Raw genomic sequence first — 18,259 nt, forward strand, 5'->3', positions numbered from 1 at the left:
TCATTATTATTATTATTATTATTATTATTATTATTATTATTATTATTATTATTACATTATTAACTGTGTTCTACTATTATAGCGTGATTTTCCCTTAGCCTTAACAATGAACTTGTTTTGTATTTAATGTACAGTAATTTAATTTTAATTCTATTTTACCAATTAGTGTCAACCAACTCCCTTCTCTCACTAGTCACTACAGATGATTTTGGCTGCTGTGAATTAACTGATTAATAGTGATTATATAAATTTTAAACTTTAGTCTCAGTAAATTAAGGATATACGGTATTACATTGACTGTGGGGTGTGGCTAAAAACTTTCTCCGCCCACAGACACGTGAAACCATGCTGCCTTCTTGGAGCGCAGAAGAAAGCCACTAGAGTGACTAGACCCAAGAAAGGACTATGATAGTTCAAGGCATCATGAGTGCCTATGTAAATAGTATTTTTGCCAACGTCAATTACTTGAAAATTTGTTATCATTGAAAACTTCTACACAGCATCAAATTGGGTTCTGTTTTTGAATCCAAGAGGACCAAGACATAAGCTATGGCATTATACTTTTCAAGGATTGGCTTTGAAATCACTTCATTTATATTCCCGATACATAATAATTCTCTGTTTGATCTAACACCATCAGCTTAATTCACAAGATACCAATATTGACGTTATGGTACATTAATCTGGGAAAATCGAAGCCACATTAAACTAATATTACTACTAAATGTTGCTCATGGAATGTAAATATATCAGTCACTAATTGATATTTGTTGTCTGTAATGAGGTATTGCAACTGTAATTATGACTTCATTTCTCAGTCTCTTTTTCTCCTCTTCACTTTTCCGTTTCTTGAGCAAACAAGAGTGTGATTACAATTATTACATGAATATTGCTTCAGTCTGTTTGCATTGTGTCAAATAAAATGATTTTATTGCTGCCAAATTTTTTGTTGAAGTTGGATGCGATGAATATCCTTATGAATGTTATGAATGTTGTAAATCGGATCCGGAAGTATACAGTCAGTCTACGGATCATTGCAGCCCAACCAGGGAAAGGTGGTACAGTTTTCTGTAGTGAAAGTAAAAAGGTCTACGTCTATTGCCTGCGAAGCCTCCACTCGTGCTATTTATTATCTAAGGTATGCTGTTGTTAATATTATGAATAGTTAGTTAGTTAGTTGGAACGCGATTCCTTGCATTCTTTCTGGTGCGTACCAAAGGAGCTTATAAATAAGTACAGAGAGACAACACTTGTTCAAAGAGACTTGCCTATAGTACTATAAGCTGGAGACTACCTAGCCGGGTCCGTCCTCTCTTGGGAGTTGCTATTCTACTTCAAGGAGATAGTACCATCCGTTGCTTAGTCTTTCTCTCTGTTTACTTGAGTCCTGTCACCAGAAGTGTCTGTGATATACTATCACTTCTCTTATTATTATTTTTGTAATAATACCTCGTGATGTCTGAAGAACAACAGGACCAGCAAGGGAAGGAAGGGTTGGTTAGATTAGTCGATATAAAAAAGAAGCTAGGTTTCGAGAGAGAGGAAATTTACGGAGGTAAAAAAATACTAAGTCGTTATTGCTATTGAACTCTTAGTGTCATGCCATTGTGTATTAGCTATTAGTATTTGTTTATAAAGTGGCTGTCTCTCTTTATGTTTTATGAAAGAGCTGTGCCTGTGTGTACATATAGACACATGTGTCTGTTGATGTTATGCAGCTTCATATCTTACAATGAGATAATGCACACACACACACACACACACGTAATCATATCTATAGCATCCGCCATCTTTTATTCTCTATATACATGCACTTGTTATTGTTTAAAAGTGTTTGGGTATGTATTGGGAATGGCTATATCTCCTTTCTTTCTCTCTCACACACTCTCTCTCTCTGTGTTTATCAAACACCTTGTATTTACTGAAAGTGTTCCACTTTAATGACATGTCTCCTTGTTATGATGACAACTTCATCATTCATCCTTTTACTTCAGTGTTCCCTCTTATAGTAAAATATCAATGGCTATGCTTTGAGTTACTTCTAATTCCTCCCCTCTATTGCTATGAAAGCTGTCATTAAATTTCACATGTTTTGATTTGAGCCTATTATTTAAATTCACTTATAATTATAAATGCTTTTATGCCCTTTCTCTGTCTCTCTCTCTCTTCCTCTCTCTCTCTCACCCTCGATAACCTGACATTATATTATTTTAAACTCGTATGTTGTATACATTAGCAAATAATGTAAACTTCGTCAATTATTATTATAACATTATTAGTTATTTGAGTAAATAACAGGTCACTTTGATTATTATAACACATATACATGTAACCTGTTACATGGAAATTTATACAATAATGCATGTACATGTACATGTACGTGTAGTATAATACATGTACATGTGTAGATACAGTTATCTTGCAAGCTATACATGTACATGTAGCTATTGTGTACGAATAGTGTATATGTACCTGTATCTGAATGTATGTATCACTATTCAAATGGTTTTACTTTGGGACAAAACTGACTGTCTATATATTGAAAGGTATTGAACTTGTGCTCTGCCATCTTGATTTTCTGAAAGTTATAGTCCATGTAGGTGTAAAATGATAATAATTATAGTGAAGTACATGTACATGGCAATCTAGTATAGTTACATGTACATGTACTTGTGATTTAAGGTTCTAGCACTTGCTTATCACAAATAAGTGAGTTCTTGACCCCAACCCTGAACTGTGAGTCTTGATGTTAACAGAATAATACTTATTATCAGCCCTCCTTTCTGTCTTTCTCTCTCTCTCTCTCTCCCATTTACTAATGCCGCTAATTTGATCAACATGCATAACTTCTTGTCACAGTGGAGTAGTTATTTAAACAGCAACCTTCTCTTGGAGTAGTTGCAGCTGCCTATTGATACTGCTAATTTTGAAATTATGTGTATGTACACATATGTGTATGTACTAGTATTGTACATAATGTGTAATTATGTGTACTAATTATTTATTGGTTTGTCTCTTGAGTAAGGTCATTGTTTTGCAAGCTGACGTATTTCAGTGGTAGTCTATTGATCATGAGTGTACAGAGATGTGTGTTGTGTGTTAGTGATTATTAGTTGCTTTTGTTTGCTTCTTCTCACCATTGTATATATATGCATAGTCACGCTATACTCAGATTTAACATAATGCTTCCTTTTTCATGTTTTTGTTCATGTACTAGCACAATAGTATACGCACATGTACTGCACATGTACATGTATGCCACTTAAGTTAGTGTGGGTATGTATACACTGTACAATTGTACGTGTTCAATTTTACATGTGGGCAATCGGTGACGGTGATTTTTAAGATGGTTTTGTCTGCCTTAGTATTAGATTATTTTACTAAACATAAAACAATGATGAGTGGAGACAGAGAGGTGCTCGTTGATTCAAGTTGTTTGTGTTTTGTTTTATTTGACATGTGTTTTATGTTATTTTCTCCTTTCTGTCTCTGTCTCTCTCTCTCCGTCTCTGTCTCTCTCTCTCTTTCTCTTCAGTATTCAAGTACAATACAAAAGGTGGTTTAAAAGGTAAGACACAGAGAGACAGTGTGTCTATTTGTGTTAATTAACATTGTTTGGTATGTAGTGTACATGTTGTTATTGTGTTTCTAATGTAGGAACTGGTCCACCACCTAATTCTTCATCAAAAAAGTAAATAACACACATGTACATTAATTGTAATGAGTCATAATTCAATCATCCTTTCCTCTTATCATTTTTAACTCTTCTTTCCTCTTTTTTCTCCCTCCCCCTTTCTCCCCAAGGGTCCTTGCTAGACGCTGTGTTTCAGCTGGTGCTGTACCTCCTAAGCCAGCAATCATGTCTCTTGCTTCTTCTACTTCTACTCCTGTCACTTCTAAAGTATCTACTCCTCCCAGACCAGCCAGAAGACCTCCCCCTCCTCCAAAGCCTTATCCTTCGAGACCCGATCGTAAAAAATCCTCAAATACTGTACCGAAAGAGGCCACACCTTCAAAAGATAATCACACGAATCACGTGAGCCCCAGTAATGATGCTCCACCCTTAGATGATGGGGGTGTGTCTGCAGGTGGTATTAGTCCTAGTATTATTGCTAGGATTGATCACAGACCGAAAATGTTGACCCCAGACTTAGAGAGACCAAGACTGCCCACCCCTACTACTCCTCCTCCTTCCTCCCCTCCCCCTGTTCCTTCTCCTCCTTCCTCTCCTACTCTTCGCGCTCTCTCTCCTCTTCGTTTCTCTCCTCCTCTCCTCCCTCCCCCTCTAGAGCTTAAGGAAAAGGCTATGGTCATAAGCCAAGAGAGACAAGTCCCCGGGAGTAGCTACAGCGAAGTGACTCTTAAAACTTTATTGAGGCCACCCATACCTTCTGAGCTCATGAAAGATGGAGCTGGTAATTTTGATGATGACCCTGATCCTTATGACGTAACTACGCATGTATCGAAACCACCTGATGTACAGATAGATCCTGGGCACGATTACTCGCTCTTACAAACAGTTTCTCCTCCTCCTCCTCCTCTTCCTAATGATCGTTTATACGACTCTATTGACGAGTCATTATCACCTTCACTAGGGGAGAGAGGGAGGGCCGGCAAGGAAAGGTCGCCACGCCCACCTTTAAAACCATCGGAACCAAATAAGTCGAGATCTTCCTCGCCCAAGCCACCACCTCCTCCTAAGCCAACACCTCTTGGCAGCTCCGCCTCTTCAAGGGGTGCATCGGGTAGTCCCATGGGAAGGGGAACTCCCCCTCCTCCCCCTCACCCTCGGTCAGCTAGCCCTGCCCCTAGAGGTGGGACGGAGGGGTTGAAGAATGAATCCCCTGGTCCTCGTCGTAAGCCTCCAGTTCCTGCCAGCAGACCTCCTCCACTGCATCCCAAGAGTCCGTCCCGTTTAAGCCCTGCACCTGTAACAGATACCTTTTTTTCGAAACAAAATTCGGAATCGAAACCAGCCGAGGAAAAATCAATTAATTTTAGTGAGATTGATATTGATGCCATCACCTTGCGATCTGCTGAGGTTAAAAAAGAGGTGGGGCATCCGACCACGCCCCCACACAAGAAAGGAGCCACCCTACCCACACCTACAAGAGCACGACCACCTCCTTCTCATATTTACGATGACGTGATGGAATTCAAGACAAAGCAGCGATCAAACTCGCTTGGTGACCCCATTGAAGATGAGGATGGAGTTGGAGTGAAAAAACCGAAAGACCCACCCAGAAGGAAGGCCCCGCCCCCTCCAGTACCGAAAGGCTCTCCCCCAGTCACTCACAGACCTGTACAGGTCAATGACAGGAAAAACCTGACACTAGGACGTCTGCCGAGAAGTGACCCTGATATTGAGTTATCAACTGGCGAAAACAAGCTACCAAATAAGGACATCAAGAAGCAGAGCCCGGCCACGCCCTCACCCGGGATCAAATCGAAATTTAGAACTTTTTTTCGCGGGGGTTCGAAAGATGATTCTTTTAGTGGACGAGGCTCGTTTCGTAAAGGAAAAGGGAAGACTGATGTTGTCATTACCAGCCCAACAGAGAATCTGGGTACTGGATCATCAAAGACACTACCGGCACCTGCAAGACCAAGGGGGAGGAGCATAGACCCTTATATGGAAAGCAGTGGTGTGATATCGGCTTATTCTTATGTTACCATAGAAACAGATGTAAGAGAGAGAGATTAGTAAAAATATTTGAAATAATGACTGGAATATTTGTTTTATTATTTTATTACTATAACATTTCTCTCTCTCTTTCCCCAGGATAAAGATGATGATGATGATGATGAAGGTGATATCCCACAGAGTTTCGCTTATACTGTAATTGACATCAACTCTGTCTCACTGAGAAATAAAAAAGGTAACAAATCCTCCGAAATGCGTCGCTCACGCTCTGTGGAACACCTCTACGACATGGCAGGAGGTATAGGAGGGGATGGGAGCGCCAAGAAGAGATCACCATCTCCTCTTGTTAAGTCTCCATCAATACCCGAGGACATCGATGATCTTAGCTCGCATATATACGCATCGGTAGATAAAACATTAAAAAATAAAAGAAAAGAAGAAGTGAAAGAGGAGGAGGAGAGAGAGGAGGAAGAAGAATATGCAGAAGATGAAGACAAAGCAGATCAAAACGAGGCTCTTCACGACGAAATTGATAAATTGGATTCTCCTCCTCCTCCAGTCCCACCTTTTAATGGACACGTTTATGCTGTAGTGAGTAAAAATGGTCCCAGAGTTGAACCAACTAAAACTGACGTCTCTCCTCCCAAGGCTAATAAGAGAGCCCCTCCACCTGTTCCTGCTCCTTATTCTCAAAATTCGTCACCGGAGAGTCCTCATGCCGTGACCACACCTAACGAAGCAAACGTGCCAAAAATTGTGACTCCACCTAGTGATACGGAGGTTACCACGGTAACCACTCAAGCCGCTAATAAATACAGTCACTTGTTAAAAAAGAAATTACCTCCACCTTCCCATACTCCTCCCCCTCCTCCTCCTAATAATAATGGATCCTCTAGACCTGACGATAGCAGTACTGATAATTTAACCCCCACACCCTCTTTAATCAAACCGCACATGACAGCATCTATAGATATCATGAAAAGAGCTAGGCACGATTACGAACAGATTGATTTTGATGAGCTGGCCTCTCACTCTCCTTTCTCTTCCTCTTGCTCTCCAAATCTCTCGAGTTCTTTTCCTTCCTCTACTCCGCCCAGCTTTGCTGCCCCGCCCATTGCTTCCCTAGCTTCCCCAGCTACTAATTCATTATCTACCACGCCCACTAAACGAGTGGTTCTTTCAAAGACTCTCCCCCCTCCTCACAAGTTGAGAGAGTTGAAACCAAAGGACCGTCCTGCCCCTCCTCCTCCTTTCTCTAAAAAGTCTAAAGACGATAGCAAGTTAAGCAGCACTGCTGCTATTGTAAGTCATCATGTACATGTACATGTATTTTCAATGTATTCTGTGATACATGTATGTGTACATGTACATGTATTTACAATGTGTTCTGTGATATGTGTACATGTATTTGAACGTGCACTACACGAGTATTTGTACACATACATGTTATTTTGTTTTTTACACGTTTGTTTGTGATAGTAGTTTACTAAAAATCAGTTTCATTTTGAAACGTTCACTACACTACACCCTCTCCCTCCCCCTCTCTCTCCCTCCCCCTCTCCCTCCCCCCCTCTTTCTCTAGTCTCCTGTACGTCACGGTAAATACAGTGTAGATGGTTCCATGCATCAGTTCCTCTTCAGTGATAGAAGGACTACCAGTTTCATTGAGGTACAGTAGGACAACACACCAATACAATAGAATATACTATGGAGTTCTGCCTCATGCATAAACCACAAACATTGAAAGATTGTGTTTTGTAGAGTACATTGCTCCAATACAAACTAACCATACATACATGTACATGTACCTGTATATTGTTTGTCAGTGTAGTATTGTGGTCAGTTAAGTAGTTACTTTTTAATAATTAGTGGGTGGAGCAATTACTTAATAACTAGTGGGTGTGTTTATATAGGCAGCTTAAGCATACAGTGTAGACTGGAGCTACTCTCTCTCTCTCTCTCTCTCTCTCCCTGTAGGCTGGTGGTCCTCCTGATGCCAGTGGCCCTTTAATGAGTCCTAGTGCTAGTTCCAGTACAATATACTCTAGTCCAATGGATGCTGCTGATGATGAGAGTGATGTTAGCAGTGATTGGGATGCCTCCTCTGAAGAAGAGGAGGACAAGAAAGAGCAAAAGGTAAAGCTATTGTGTTTTTCTATATGTTTTTTGCTTGAATTTTACTTGTAAATGCATATATACATCTACATGTATATTGTCTACCTGATCTGTTATACTAAATAGTAATGTATTTATTATTATTTTTTATTTAGGAGGTAAAACCAAAGATTTATTACATAGCCCGTGAGATATTGACTACGGAAAGAACGTAAGTCTAATTCCTTCTCTATTGTTGATGTTACAATATTTTATCCCCCTCTTCCCGGGTCTGGTATTATTAGATTTGTGAAGGGTCTGAAACTCCTCCATGTAGATTTCCGCCAGCACATGGTATCCGCCAACAACGCTCACGAGAAACCCGTCGTAACGGAAGAGATTCTCTCTCAAATACTCTCAAATATTGGGAGCCTCTATCTCCTCAACTCTGAGCTCCTCAAAGAGCTAGAGGCAAGGATGTCTGCCTGGTATGTCATCTGCTATAACTCTAGCTGTTTTCTTGTTATTCTTGCTGCCTGCATACATGGTGCATGTTTTTCATAACAACAGCTTCTTGCTAATTGCTTTTACTATGGATTTCGTGTAGTCAAATTCCTCGTGATAATGATAATAATAATATGGTACTGATAGCCTTCCTAAATGTGTGCTGTAATACTAGTATATGTAATGTATCTATCCTCTATCTCTTGGTTTTTGTATGTGGACACTAAACTGTGTTGCTTAAGTTGTGTTTTTTTCTCTTAGGGACACTGAGCCAAGATTAGGCGACATTTTTGTTAAAAGAGCTCCTTATTTGAAGGTAATTCACACGTACCAGCTATAATTAATGATGCTTTGACATCAAGAGGGAATTGTTAACATGTGAATATCTCTTCCCTCTTCTCCTCCTCCTCTCTCTCTCTCCCTCCCTCCCTCCCTCTCTCTCTGTCTCTGTCTCTCTCTCTGTCTCTGTCTCTCTCTTCCCCTGTCAGATGTACTCTCAGTACATCAGTAACTTTGATACAGCTCTCAAGACTCTGGAGGAACAGCAGAAAAAGAATTCCCTTTTCTCTCAAGTCATCAAAGAGTTTGAGTTAGAGCCAATGTGTTCCAACCTCACAGTGGCTGCCTATCTACTGGAGACTGTTCAAAGGATACCAAGATATAAGCTATTATTAGCTGGTAAGGGAGAGAGAGAGAGAGAGAGAAATGAGAATTAGGGCTCAGATCCATGTACATTTACATGTACATGTACATGTGAGTTAAATTGTTGTGTATTTAGTGGTTTGGGTTAATGGTTTGGCAGGATTTCTTGGCTGCCAGATATCTGTGGTAGGTGCAGGTAGATGTAGCAATGGGAAATGAAGCCTGTGTGTACTCTGATTGTGAAATCATGTGTAACATTTACTTTCTCCTTCCCCTACCCTCTCTCTCTCTCTCTCTCTCTCTCTTTCCCTCTCTTTCTTTCTATTTTTGTTATTTAAGATTATATCAAACATTTGGAGCAAGATTCAGCTGATAGGGAAGACAGTGAAAGTAATTTCCTCCTTGCATTCATTTCCTTCTCTTTTTCCTCCCTATTCTTTCTTTATCCATATAAATTTAAAATTTCTCTTCTCTTCACTCCAGAGGCACTAAGCATAATATCATCAGTGGCTACACATGTCAATGAAACAATAAGGCAAATGGATAATTTCAGAAAGACCGTTGAAGTCAGTAAGAGGTTGATTGGAGATGTGGGGGATTCGCTTCTTTCGCCACACAGGGTAAGAGATGTAATGATTAATTTTAATAATGTACATGTAGTGTATTTGTGCATCTTATGTACATGTAAAATGTACATGTACATGTACATGATTACATGTGCGTGATATACATGTATTTTTATTAATTTATAGAAATTGTTAAAAGAAGGAGAGCTGGTCAAGAGCTCTAGGAAGGAGAAGCAGCCGAGAATGTTCTTCTTGGTAAATTAAAGATTATCTTATTATAAATTATTTTAGCCCTTCTTTAGTTTACTGACCTCCTCATATACGCATCAGCTATTCCACCTGCCAATAATACATACAGAGTTATAAAGAGAATCCCTCTTGATGGAATGAGAGTATGTTTATTCGACTGCCATCACTTTCAGTATTCATTCTCTTCCTGTTAGGTTCAATTGTTGGATGACCCCGAGTTAAAGAACGGGTTTCAAATTATATCAACTTGTAAGTCATTCAGACTTGATGCTGCTTCCAGTGAAGAGAGAAACCAATGGCTACAGGTATGTACATGTATTTATATCATGTACATGTACATTGTACATGAAAGCGGGGATCCCACAAAGCATGCTAAGTGAGATAAAAAGCATGTTTTATGAGCCGACAAGCCTTATGATAGCATATAGCTATTGGAGGAACTTCAAAAATTCATAAAAAATCCAGTTTTGTTTGGAATCAACTCAAACTTTCTACATAGCATAAGAAGATGTATATGCATCAGGAAAAAATATAAAAATGGAGAATTCTCTCCTTTTTAAATTTGGCGAAATTTGGCCCGAGACCATGTACTATAGTACCATTATTATTATCTCTTTTTTTAACCTACTATTTATCCCTGTGTTATATCTATTTTGTAAAAAAATGTTTATTTAAGGGCTCAGTTCCCTCCTACAATGTACTATAGTACAGGGACTTTGGCTCAATTTTGGAGTAATTTTGAAAATTCGTAAAAAAATCCAATTTTGATCGGAATCAGCTCAAACTTTCTACACAGCATAAGAAGATGTATATGTATCAGGAAAAAATATAAAAATGGAGAATTCTCTCCTTTTCAAATTTGGCGAAATTTGGCCCGAGACCATGTACTACAGTACAGGGACTTTGACCAGGTTTTTGATTAAAAAAACGCAGCATACATTGTAAGTGCGTGTGCAGGTAAATCTGATGTATAATGCATTGTCTTACATTTAGGCATTTGAATCAGCCATTAAAGATCACACTCAAAGAGTTAGGAGTAGACAGATAAATAGAACCAGTGTACTAGTGGTAAGGGAAAGAGAGAGAGAGAGAGAGAGAGGGAGGGAGGGAGGGAGGGAGGGAGGGAGGGAGAGAGAGAGAGAGAGAGAGAGGGAGGGAGGGAGGGAGGGAGGGAGGGAGGTAGGGAGGAGGGAGGGAGGGAGGGAGGGAGGGAGAGACTATTCAACAATAAAGAACAGAGAAGTAGAGATGGAGATACAGTGTACTGCTACTGCATTTAGATTTACATACATGTATGTGTACGCAGGAATGTACTGATGGAGGTGTGACTGACAGTAAAGATCTAGGCTCGTTAGCCCCACCATGGCTTCCTGACAGCTCTGTTAGCATGTGTCAACTCTGTAGCATTCACTTTACTGTCACTAGAAGGAGACACCACTGCAGAGCATGTGGCATGGTAAGGGGAATTATTTATTTATTATAAATAAATGACAGTTTTTAATTATTTATTGTCAAGAGTACATGTACATGTAGGTTTAATCCCCATTAATTGTATTTTTTAATCTATTTTTGTAGATATTCTGTGGTGAATGTTCAAGCTATATGGTTCCCCTTCCTTACAAGAACAATAAAATGAGTCGAGTCTGTCAGACTTGCTACAACACACTCTCTGAAACCACTGATGATGTCACTGACCTAAAACCGGTAGGAAAGAGACGATCTTTAAGACAGTCACAGAAGAAAATCAGCTTACCATCCGTACTAAGAGAAGTGAGTTATTAATTCTTATTGATAGTTACGTGTTGCTATTTTATTACAATTTTTTATTCTTCCATATACTTTCCCATGTTCATCTCTCTTTATTTTTTTCTTTTCTTGTCTTTTCTTTTCAAAGGTGAGGGCAAGAGATGAAAGTGCTCAGATAAGTGGATACTTGTTCTACAGAGACGAGAAGTCAAGAAGCTGGAAGAGGAAGTGGTTTGTAGTGTATGACATGGTAATTTATCAGTTTAAAAGACACGAGGTAAGAGGAGAAACAGAGAGAGAACAAGAAAAGGAGAGAGAGAGGGGAAGGAAAATGGTCATGATTATTATTTTATTCCTTAAGGATGTTTCTGCTCAGAGAAGTGTTCCTTTGCCTGGCTATACAGTTGTGCCAGCTGTAAGTTTTGTCATAGAAATAGACTCTACTCTCCTCTTTTAATGCAGGCCATTTCTGATCCACTAGTATTCTGTCTCCAGCACACTGGAGCTGGTAGAATACAGTTTAAAACTGAAGACAAGGAGCAGCTCGATAGGTATAAAGAATGAATCATTTTCTTGCTTTTATATCATCAATATTTTAGATGGGTTGAAATTCTTACTAAAGCTGTGAAAATTGAAACTGACACCTAGCCCAGCATTTGTATAGTAACTCAAATTGCCCTTATAATATATATTATAGTCGTTGTATGTTTTTGGAGTGGTATGTGGAGATTTTATTTTTTTCTTTTTCATTATTTGTGTTTGTGCAGTGTATCAAATAGAACTTACAATCAATGTGCTATTATTGCATTTTGTACTGGAATAATAATAATTATTATTATAACAATACAAAAATGAACAATAACTAGGTGAATGTAAACATTGAGGTAAATAAATTAAAAATTATTTTAATTACAGATTAGTGGGATGGGCTAAGTTTTATAGGGCGTGGTCTAGCAGTTCCTTTCAAGATGGCGACCGGTGCTAAGAAGAAGAGCAAATCTTTATCAACAATTCTAGAGGAACTGGACAGACCGATATACGAGTGTAAGTGGAGCGAGGTACAGAACGGACTAAAGAAGATATCAAAGAAGAAACCAGTCCCTCCCGCTGTTTTATCATTTCTCAAAGCCATCGAAAAATTAGAGAACATTGTGACTACAGGAACTAGAGATGTCCATTCCCAAACACTGGGAGAGGTAGAGAAGCTGTTGAAAGAGTCACTGGACGCCTCCTCCTCCAGTGAAGACAGCAACCTCGTGCAAACCCTGATAAAAATAAAACAAGGACAAGTGGCTTGGATGAGAGATGAAAGGAGACTCTCTCTATCCTTATTTCCCCAGATCAACTCAGCTAGGGTTGACAATGCTCCACTCCACACAAGCAAGGTCTTTATGGAGTGTAGCCTCTACACTGGTTTATGTATTGAGACATTACACAGTAACGATAAGGAGAAGTACGGTCAAGCTATTGTTGCTTATGAGGAGTGCCTGCGATTAGCACTCGAAATAACGCAACTATCAAAAACCTCAAACCTTAATCTCCATCCTGCCGTATTCAGTGCCATACGCACTGTGCTACAGAGAGGTCCTTTGCTATGCATGAAGACTGAGAACCCTTTGAGAGCTGTTGGGTTCTTTAGACGCGTACTCATGATCAAAGAAGAGTTTATACAGACACAAGTCAGACACATTTGCGTAACGAGTATCACAGTCTGCCTACTCTTCCTCGTCTCTGCTCGGTCCTACTCTCCCATTACTTTCTCTTTGAATGTATTCTCACCCCAACAGCTCGAGGAAGAGACACTCCTTGTCGCTAATATAGCCAAGTCTTTCCTTGGATCATTAGAGGATACAAAGATAGAAGATGCTTCGGCCATCTTTGACATATTAACCTTAGCATTTGTCGATGCACGACTCCCTGGTCTCCTCGTTCAGACGTTAGAGGAGAGTATGGTGTTTACTTCAGCTGGAAATCATCTCTGGCTTCAGTTTGCCCTCTCCTTAGTTAATAATAAACTATATCAACAAGCAGAGGCCGTCTTTTATGAATGTGTCCGGCTATCACCCACAGATCCACATGTCATCCTCACAGCTTCAAAATTTGTATTAGAAACATGTAAAAAGCCTGAGCTGAGCATCCAGTGGCTGCAGAGAAGACTCAGGTCATTTGCAGGCCATTACCTTGAGCCAGCATTGTATTACACACTGGGTGAGGCCCAAGCTACTGTTTCCGATAACGAGATTACTTTTCTTAAGAGACAGCAGTTACGTAAGGAGTCTCTGGTCTCGTTTGAGAAAGCTGCCAGTCTTGATCCTGCTAATGTCCAATATGTTTTCCGTTATTCGGTACAACTAGCAGTTTCTCGTGATGTTCCAACTGCCATGGAGCGTGTTAATTATGCCCTCACTCTATCACACGATCACCCAGGCTGCCTTCACTTGCTCCTCCTCCTCCTCACTGCTAAAAAGCAATACAGCGAAGCATTAAAGATATGCGAGCTAGCACTAGCCCAGGACCCTAACAACATTAGCTTACTCAAGACTAAAGTATTTTTACAGACAATCGTTCATGGCCCCCAAACTGCTCTTCAGTCTTGCAAGAAGTTGCTAAAAATATGCCAGAGCCTTTATAGCGAGAGTGAGCTTTTGGGTGAAGGTGGAGTAGCTGATCAAGCCTCTCTGTCAGATTTCCAGCTAAAGAACGTTGAGCGAGAAGAAGTCAACTTTACTATGAGTCCAGAGATTGCATCTGATGCTGGCTCATCTCATTTTAGTATATCTACATCGCCAGCTTCATTGAATCCAGTAGCACTAGTTGCCTGTCAAGCTTGGTGTACTATTGCTGAGGTTTTCCTTAGGAGCGAGCGATATTCTGATGCCTCTCGCTGTGTTCATGAAGTAAGGAAAATACATTTAATTATCACTTTAGAATAAAACATTTTTCTGTTCTCATTTTTAGGCTCAATCATTAGCTCCATATATCCCTATTGTTTCCATCACTAATGGTAATGTCTTGGAAGCACAGAAGCAACACCAATTAGCATTAGATCAGTACAACAATGCATTGGTCCTCAAACCATACGACACGACAGCCTTAACTTGTATAGGGAGACTGTTGCATCTGACAGGGAAACAAGGTCTAGCTGAAAAGAGTCTCCGTGACTCTCTAGCAGTCGACAGACAGAACCACGAGACTTGGTACTGGCTTGGGAAAGTCCTCTCATCTCAAGGAGAGCATGAAACAGCTGTCGATTGCTATAAGAAATCGTTGCAGTGCGAGGCCTTGGCCCCACTGAGGAGATATGAGTCTGTACTTCAGAGTGACTCTATGTTGTAACCATTATTATACTTTATATGCTATTCTGATGATTATTATATATATAATTACACATGATGCCATACGTCATGCACATGATCAATATTGAGAAATATTTATTTTGTTTTAGTTGATATTCTTTTTTCGCAAATCACACGTATAAACTGAAAAGATGTTTTGTTCTATTAGAAGGCTTGGCAATTCTGTTTTTTACACCAACTTCTCAATATGCAATTACAAATTTTGGCTTTCTTTTATAATTATATGATTGTTGCTCTAGTTGTCATTTGTAGCTAGTAGCCTGTTAGCAATGCTCTCTTTCTTGTGCTCCCTTGTCTTTATTGCTGCTTGTTTGTCTGGTATAACTCTAGGCAATGATGTTCAAGGACTTGCTCACCATAACCATGGTGGCTGCCACTGCAGGGATAAGCTGAATAAAGACATCATTGCTTCTATAGACAGGTGCGTTGATGCCATTAAAATGGAAACTTCTACAGGATGTAATGGCCTCATTCAATCGATGAAGAATGATGCCTCTGTGTATATGGTGATATCTTCAAATCATGGTTGCAGGTGTGGCGTCAAGATAACGAAGGATCTACTGGAAATGCTCCAAAATTGTGTCCAGACACTGGACGATATGGAAAGCTGTAACACTGCAGGACCTCCTCCTGCTTCATCCAGTAAATCTGCAACCGTTGCTCCATCTACCACTGCTGCACCAAGTCCTACTACTGCAGCATCCACTACTAGAGGACCTCCTAATAATCCACCTGTTACTTCTTCTGTCCCTAGACCTACAGCTTCCCCAACTGCTACTCCAGCTTTTCCATCTTCTTGTAACGAAATCAAGAAGAAGCACCCTACAAAGCGATCTGGATATTATCATATTCAAACGAAAACAGGAAAAGTAAGGAAGGTTTATTGCTTCATGGGTAGGCTCTGTGGCGTTCATGGTGGTTGGACTAAGATTGCTCATTTCAATGCAGTGAGAGCCAATACCTGTCCAAAAGGCTTTAAATTTCATAAGCATGGACAGTTCAAGGCTTGCGGTCGAATGAACACCAAAACCTCCAGCTGTCAGTCACTGAATTTCCCAGTTGGGTTTGATTATCAGCGAGTGTGTGGAAAGGTGTTTGGATATCAGTTAGGACACACTTCTGCTCTTAGCAATGGAGCTACAACAATCAATGGTCCCTATGTTGATGGGATTAGCCTTACACACGGATCTCCTCGTAAACATATCTGGACTTTCATGTCTAGTTTCAGTGCCATTCAAGCAAAATATGCTAAACTGAATTGTCCCTGTTCCAAAGGTAGCACCCAAAAAGTCCCTTCGTTCATTGGTAGTAGTTACTTTTGTGAGTCTGGGCTGCATACAGCATGGCATCAGAAATACTACACTAAGATGTTTCCTGATAGGCTCTGGAATGGCATTCACTGTGGCGTTGTTGAGAGGCCCTGCTGTGTTCATAAAGGTCTCCCTTGGTTCAATAAAGTGCTCAGTGATGGTACCACTGATGAGGACATTGAGTTCAGGCTGTGTGGAACTGGTGGCACTGATAAGAAGGACACTCCTTTCTTTTTCTATGATATATTTGTCAAATAAATGAACTCAATGCTCTGTAGCAACAGTGCTACTTTAACTTTCAATAATATTATTTACTTGCTTAAATTAGTTATTATTATAATCAAAGCCATTCAAGGTCAGTGCTCGCTTCAGCTTTTGTAAGACATTTATTCAGTTCATTGTCAGCTGAGCATTTTTTGTTATTAAAAAATGTTAATTATTTTGTAGCTAAAACTGACAGCTGGGACCAGCCCAAATTAAAATTAAAAATAAAACTATAACTCTAGTCTACATGTTTTGCAGCTTTACTACCTAAATGTATTAATTATGTTGCTAAAGCTATGTTCACTACAGTTTAAAGAAAATCAAAAGGCTATTCTTCATTCTTATAGTCAGGTAGAGATTTTGCCTTTAACATAGGAAAAAAATCAATAGAATCCTTTGCTACCTATATCATATTTAATAAATTTAAGTTGAAATGACACATACTTGACGTGAAACATATTTTTCAAGAGCATTGAAATCATTCTTGTAAATTTCATCCAGATAAAGCATAAAATGAATGTAGTCCCATACATTATGTTCTTTAGTGTTATGGTCTTCAAAATTCTATAAAATTGTTTAATACAAAAATGAAAAAATTTTTAGTTCACCTGGCCATTTCTTTTAAAATTGTCTTTTTTAATGCTACAAACAAGGCACCTATTTGTATTGTCATTGTCAATTTTTTCCTAAAATAGTTAAATTTTATGAACATGAGCCATCACATCAGTGAAGTAACCTTTTCTTCTCTCATCTCTGAGAACCTATCAACTAGTATAGCAATAACTATGTTCAGTCCCAGTGTTGTGACTACAACAAAAAATATTATGTCATATACAGTTCGATATAAGACAAGTGTAAAATTTGGCTCATATGCATCTGATGGACGTATTTCTAATCCCTATATAAAATTTTAAAAAGTTGTTAATACTGATTCATGATACATACCGATCCAAGTGTATGCAGTAGCCCTAAACGTGACACAGTTACAAAACACTGAAACAGGGTAGAGCAAAACTCATCCTTTTCTTCAGAAAAATAGTTTTGAAGAAGAGCAAAACTTATGACAGCATAAATGTAAATGCAAACAAAGCACAGTAAGAGAACAATTATTAACTGATAAGCTAAAGAATTATAATAATTATAATATTCTCATGAAACAATTATGATTAAGGCATACCGCTTTTTCTGAGAGCTCGAAGAATAGAAGACAGGACACTGCTTTTTATGAATGGGTAAATCATGCAACCACAGTAGAAATATCCATTTAATGCTACTCCAGCTATTGAGAGAATCAGAAATAAAAGACGATAAAGTGGATCAAAGCTAAAAAGAAGTATCTGAAAATACTCCTTTGGGTGAGGTTTATTAGCTGAGATCTTTCCACAACAGACTGTTTGATTTAGTTTACTCGTTATTTGATACAGAAACCTTCTACGCAATAATCCTTTCTTCTTTTTATAACTACAGTATATAGTAATTATTATTATTATTATATATAAAAAATACTTCAACTTACCAGAAACTTTGAATACAAGGAATTGAAAACCAACAAATGTTCTTTCCATTCTTAACAAAGTAGCAAACAGCCATCCATATTGACAGTAGGAGATGAATTGAACCAAGAATATAGCGGACTGGCATATACCATGATGGTGCATCTGGAGGCCATATGGGCTGGAAATACATTGGACTAGTACTGTTACATGTTTCATTCAATACATTACTGCAAAATTGATCATTATTACTAAAATATTTAAATAATAGTGACAATGGCTACAGAAATGCAAATTAAAACTTACCTTGATTTCATTGGAGATCTCAGACTAAAAATAACAATGAGATTTAGGACTATCGTTAGCCAAAGCAATGCATAATGTCTAATTG

General features: G+C 38.9%; 3 protein-coding genes across 4 annotated transcripts; 2 read left to right on the top strand and 1 right to left on the bottom strand.

Moving 5' to 3' along the window:
• Nucleotides 1-1,038: 1,038 nt before the first annotated feature.
• On the top strand, nucleotides 1,039-12,297 carry LOC100640226 (nascent polypeptide-associated complex subunit alpha, muscle-specific form-like). 2 transcript variants are annotated; one of them, XM_019999891.1, is made up of 23 exons: nucleotides 1,039-1,138; nucleotides 3,536-3,568; nucleotides 3,658-3,691; nucleotides 3,805-5,686; nucleotides 5,783-6,946; nucleotides 7,227-7,313; nucleotides 7,622-7,780; nucleotides 7,915-7,970; nucleotides 8,044-8,226; nucleotides 8,504-8,558; nucleotides 8,731-8,920; nucleotides 9,224-9,274; nucleotides 9,368-9,504; nucleotides 9,637-9,705; nucleotides 9,753-9,842; nucleotides 9,894-10,004; nucleotides 10,693-10,767; nucleotides 11,006-11,155; nucleotides 11,275-11,469; nucleotides 11,594-11,722; nucleotides 11,807-11,860; nucleotides 11,908-11,996; nucleotides 12,045-12,297. In XM_019999891.1, the coding sequence occupies exons 4-23, from the start codon at nucleotides 3,860-3,862 to the stop codon at nucleotides 12,091-12,093; spliced, it is 4,920 nt and encodes a 1,639-aa protein (XP_019855450.1). In that variant the 5' UTR covers nucleotides 1,039-1,138; nucleotides 3,536-3,568; nucleotides 3,658-3,691; nucleotides 3,805-3,859; the 3' UTR covers nucleotides 12,094-12,297. The 2 variants fall into 2 exon arrangements, with proteins under 2 accessions (XP_019855450.1, XP_019855442.1); XM_019999883.1 differs by lacking the exon at nucleotides 1,039-1,138 and adding an exon at nucleotides 1,261-1,555.
• Nucleotides 12,298-12,353: 56 nt separating this feature from the next.
• LOC100640352 (tetratricopeptide repeat protein 7B-like) lies at nucleotides 12,354-14,931 on the top strand. Its single transcript, XM_011408059.2, has 2 exons — nucleotides 12,354-14,342; nucleotides 14,404-14,931. Exons 1-2 carry the CDS (start codon nucleotides 12,414-12,416, stop codon nucleotides 14,779-14,781), a joined length of 2,307 nt encoding a protein of 768 aa, XP_011406361.1. The 5' UTR covers nucleotides 12,354-12,413; the 3' UTR covers nucleotides 14,782-14,931.
• Nucleotides 14,932-16,338: 1,407 nt separating this feature from the next.
• On the bottom strand, nucleotides 16,339-18,255 carry LOC109584239 (inositol 1,4,5-trisphosphate receptor type 2-like). The gene is made up of 8 exons (XM_019999908.1): nucleotides 18,175-18,255; nucleotides 17,892-18,119; nucleotides 17,553-17,836; nucleotides 17,321-17,496; nucleotides 17,112-17,273; nucleotides 16,984-17,061; nucleotides 16,820-16,939; nucleotides 16,339-16,778 (listed from the first exon to the last, which is right to left on the bottom strand). Exons 1-8 carry the CDS (start codon nucleotides 18,183-18,185, stop codon nucleotides 16,704-16,706), a joined length of 1,134 nt encoding a protein of 377 aa, XP_019855467.1. The 5' UTR covers nucleotides 18,186-18,255; the 3' UTR covers nucleotides 16,339-16,703.
• Between the last annotated feature and the right edge of the window lie 4 nt (nucleotides 18,256-18,259).

Source organism: Amphimedon queenslandica, unplaced genomic scaffold, assembly GCF_000090795.2.
Source record: "Amphimedon queenslandica unplaced genomic scaffold, v1.1 AMPQUscaffold_13516, whole genome shotgun sequence".
Taxonomy (NCBI): Eukaryota; Metazoa; Porifera; class Demospongiae; order Haplosclerida; family Niphatidae; genus Amphimedon; species Amphimedon queenslandica.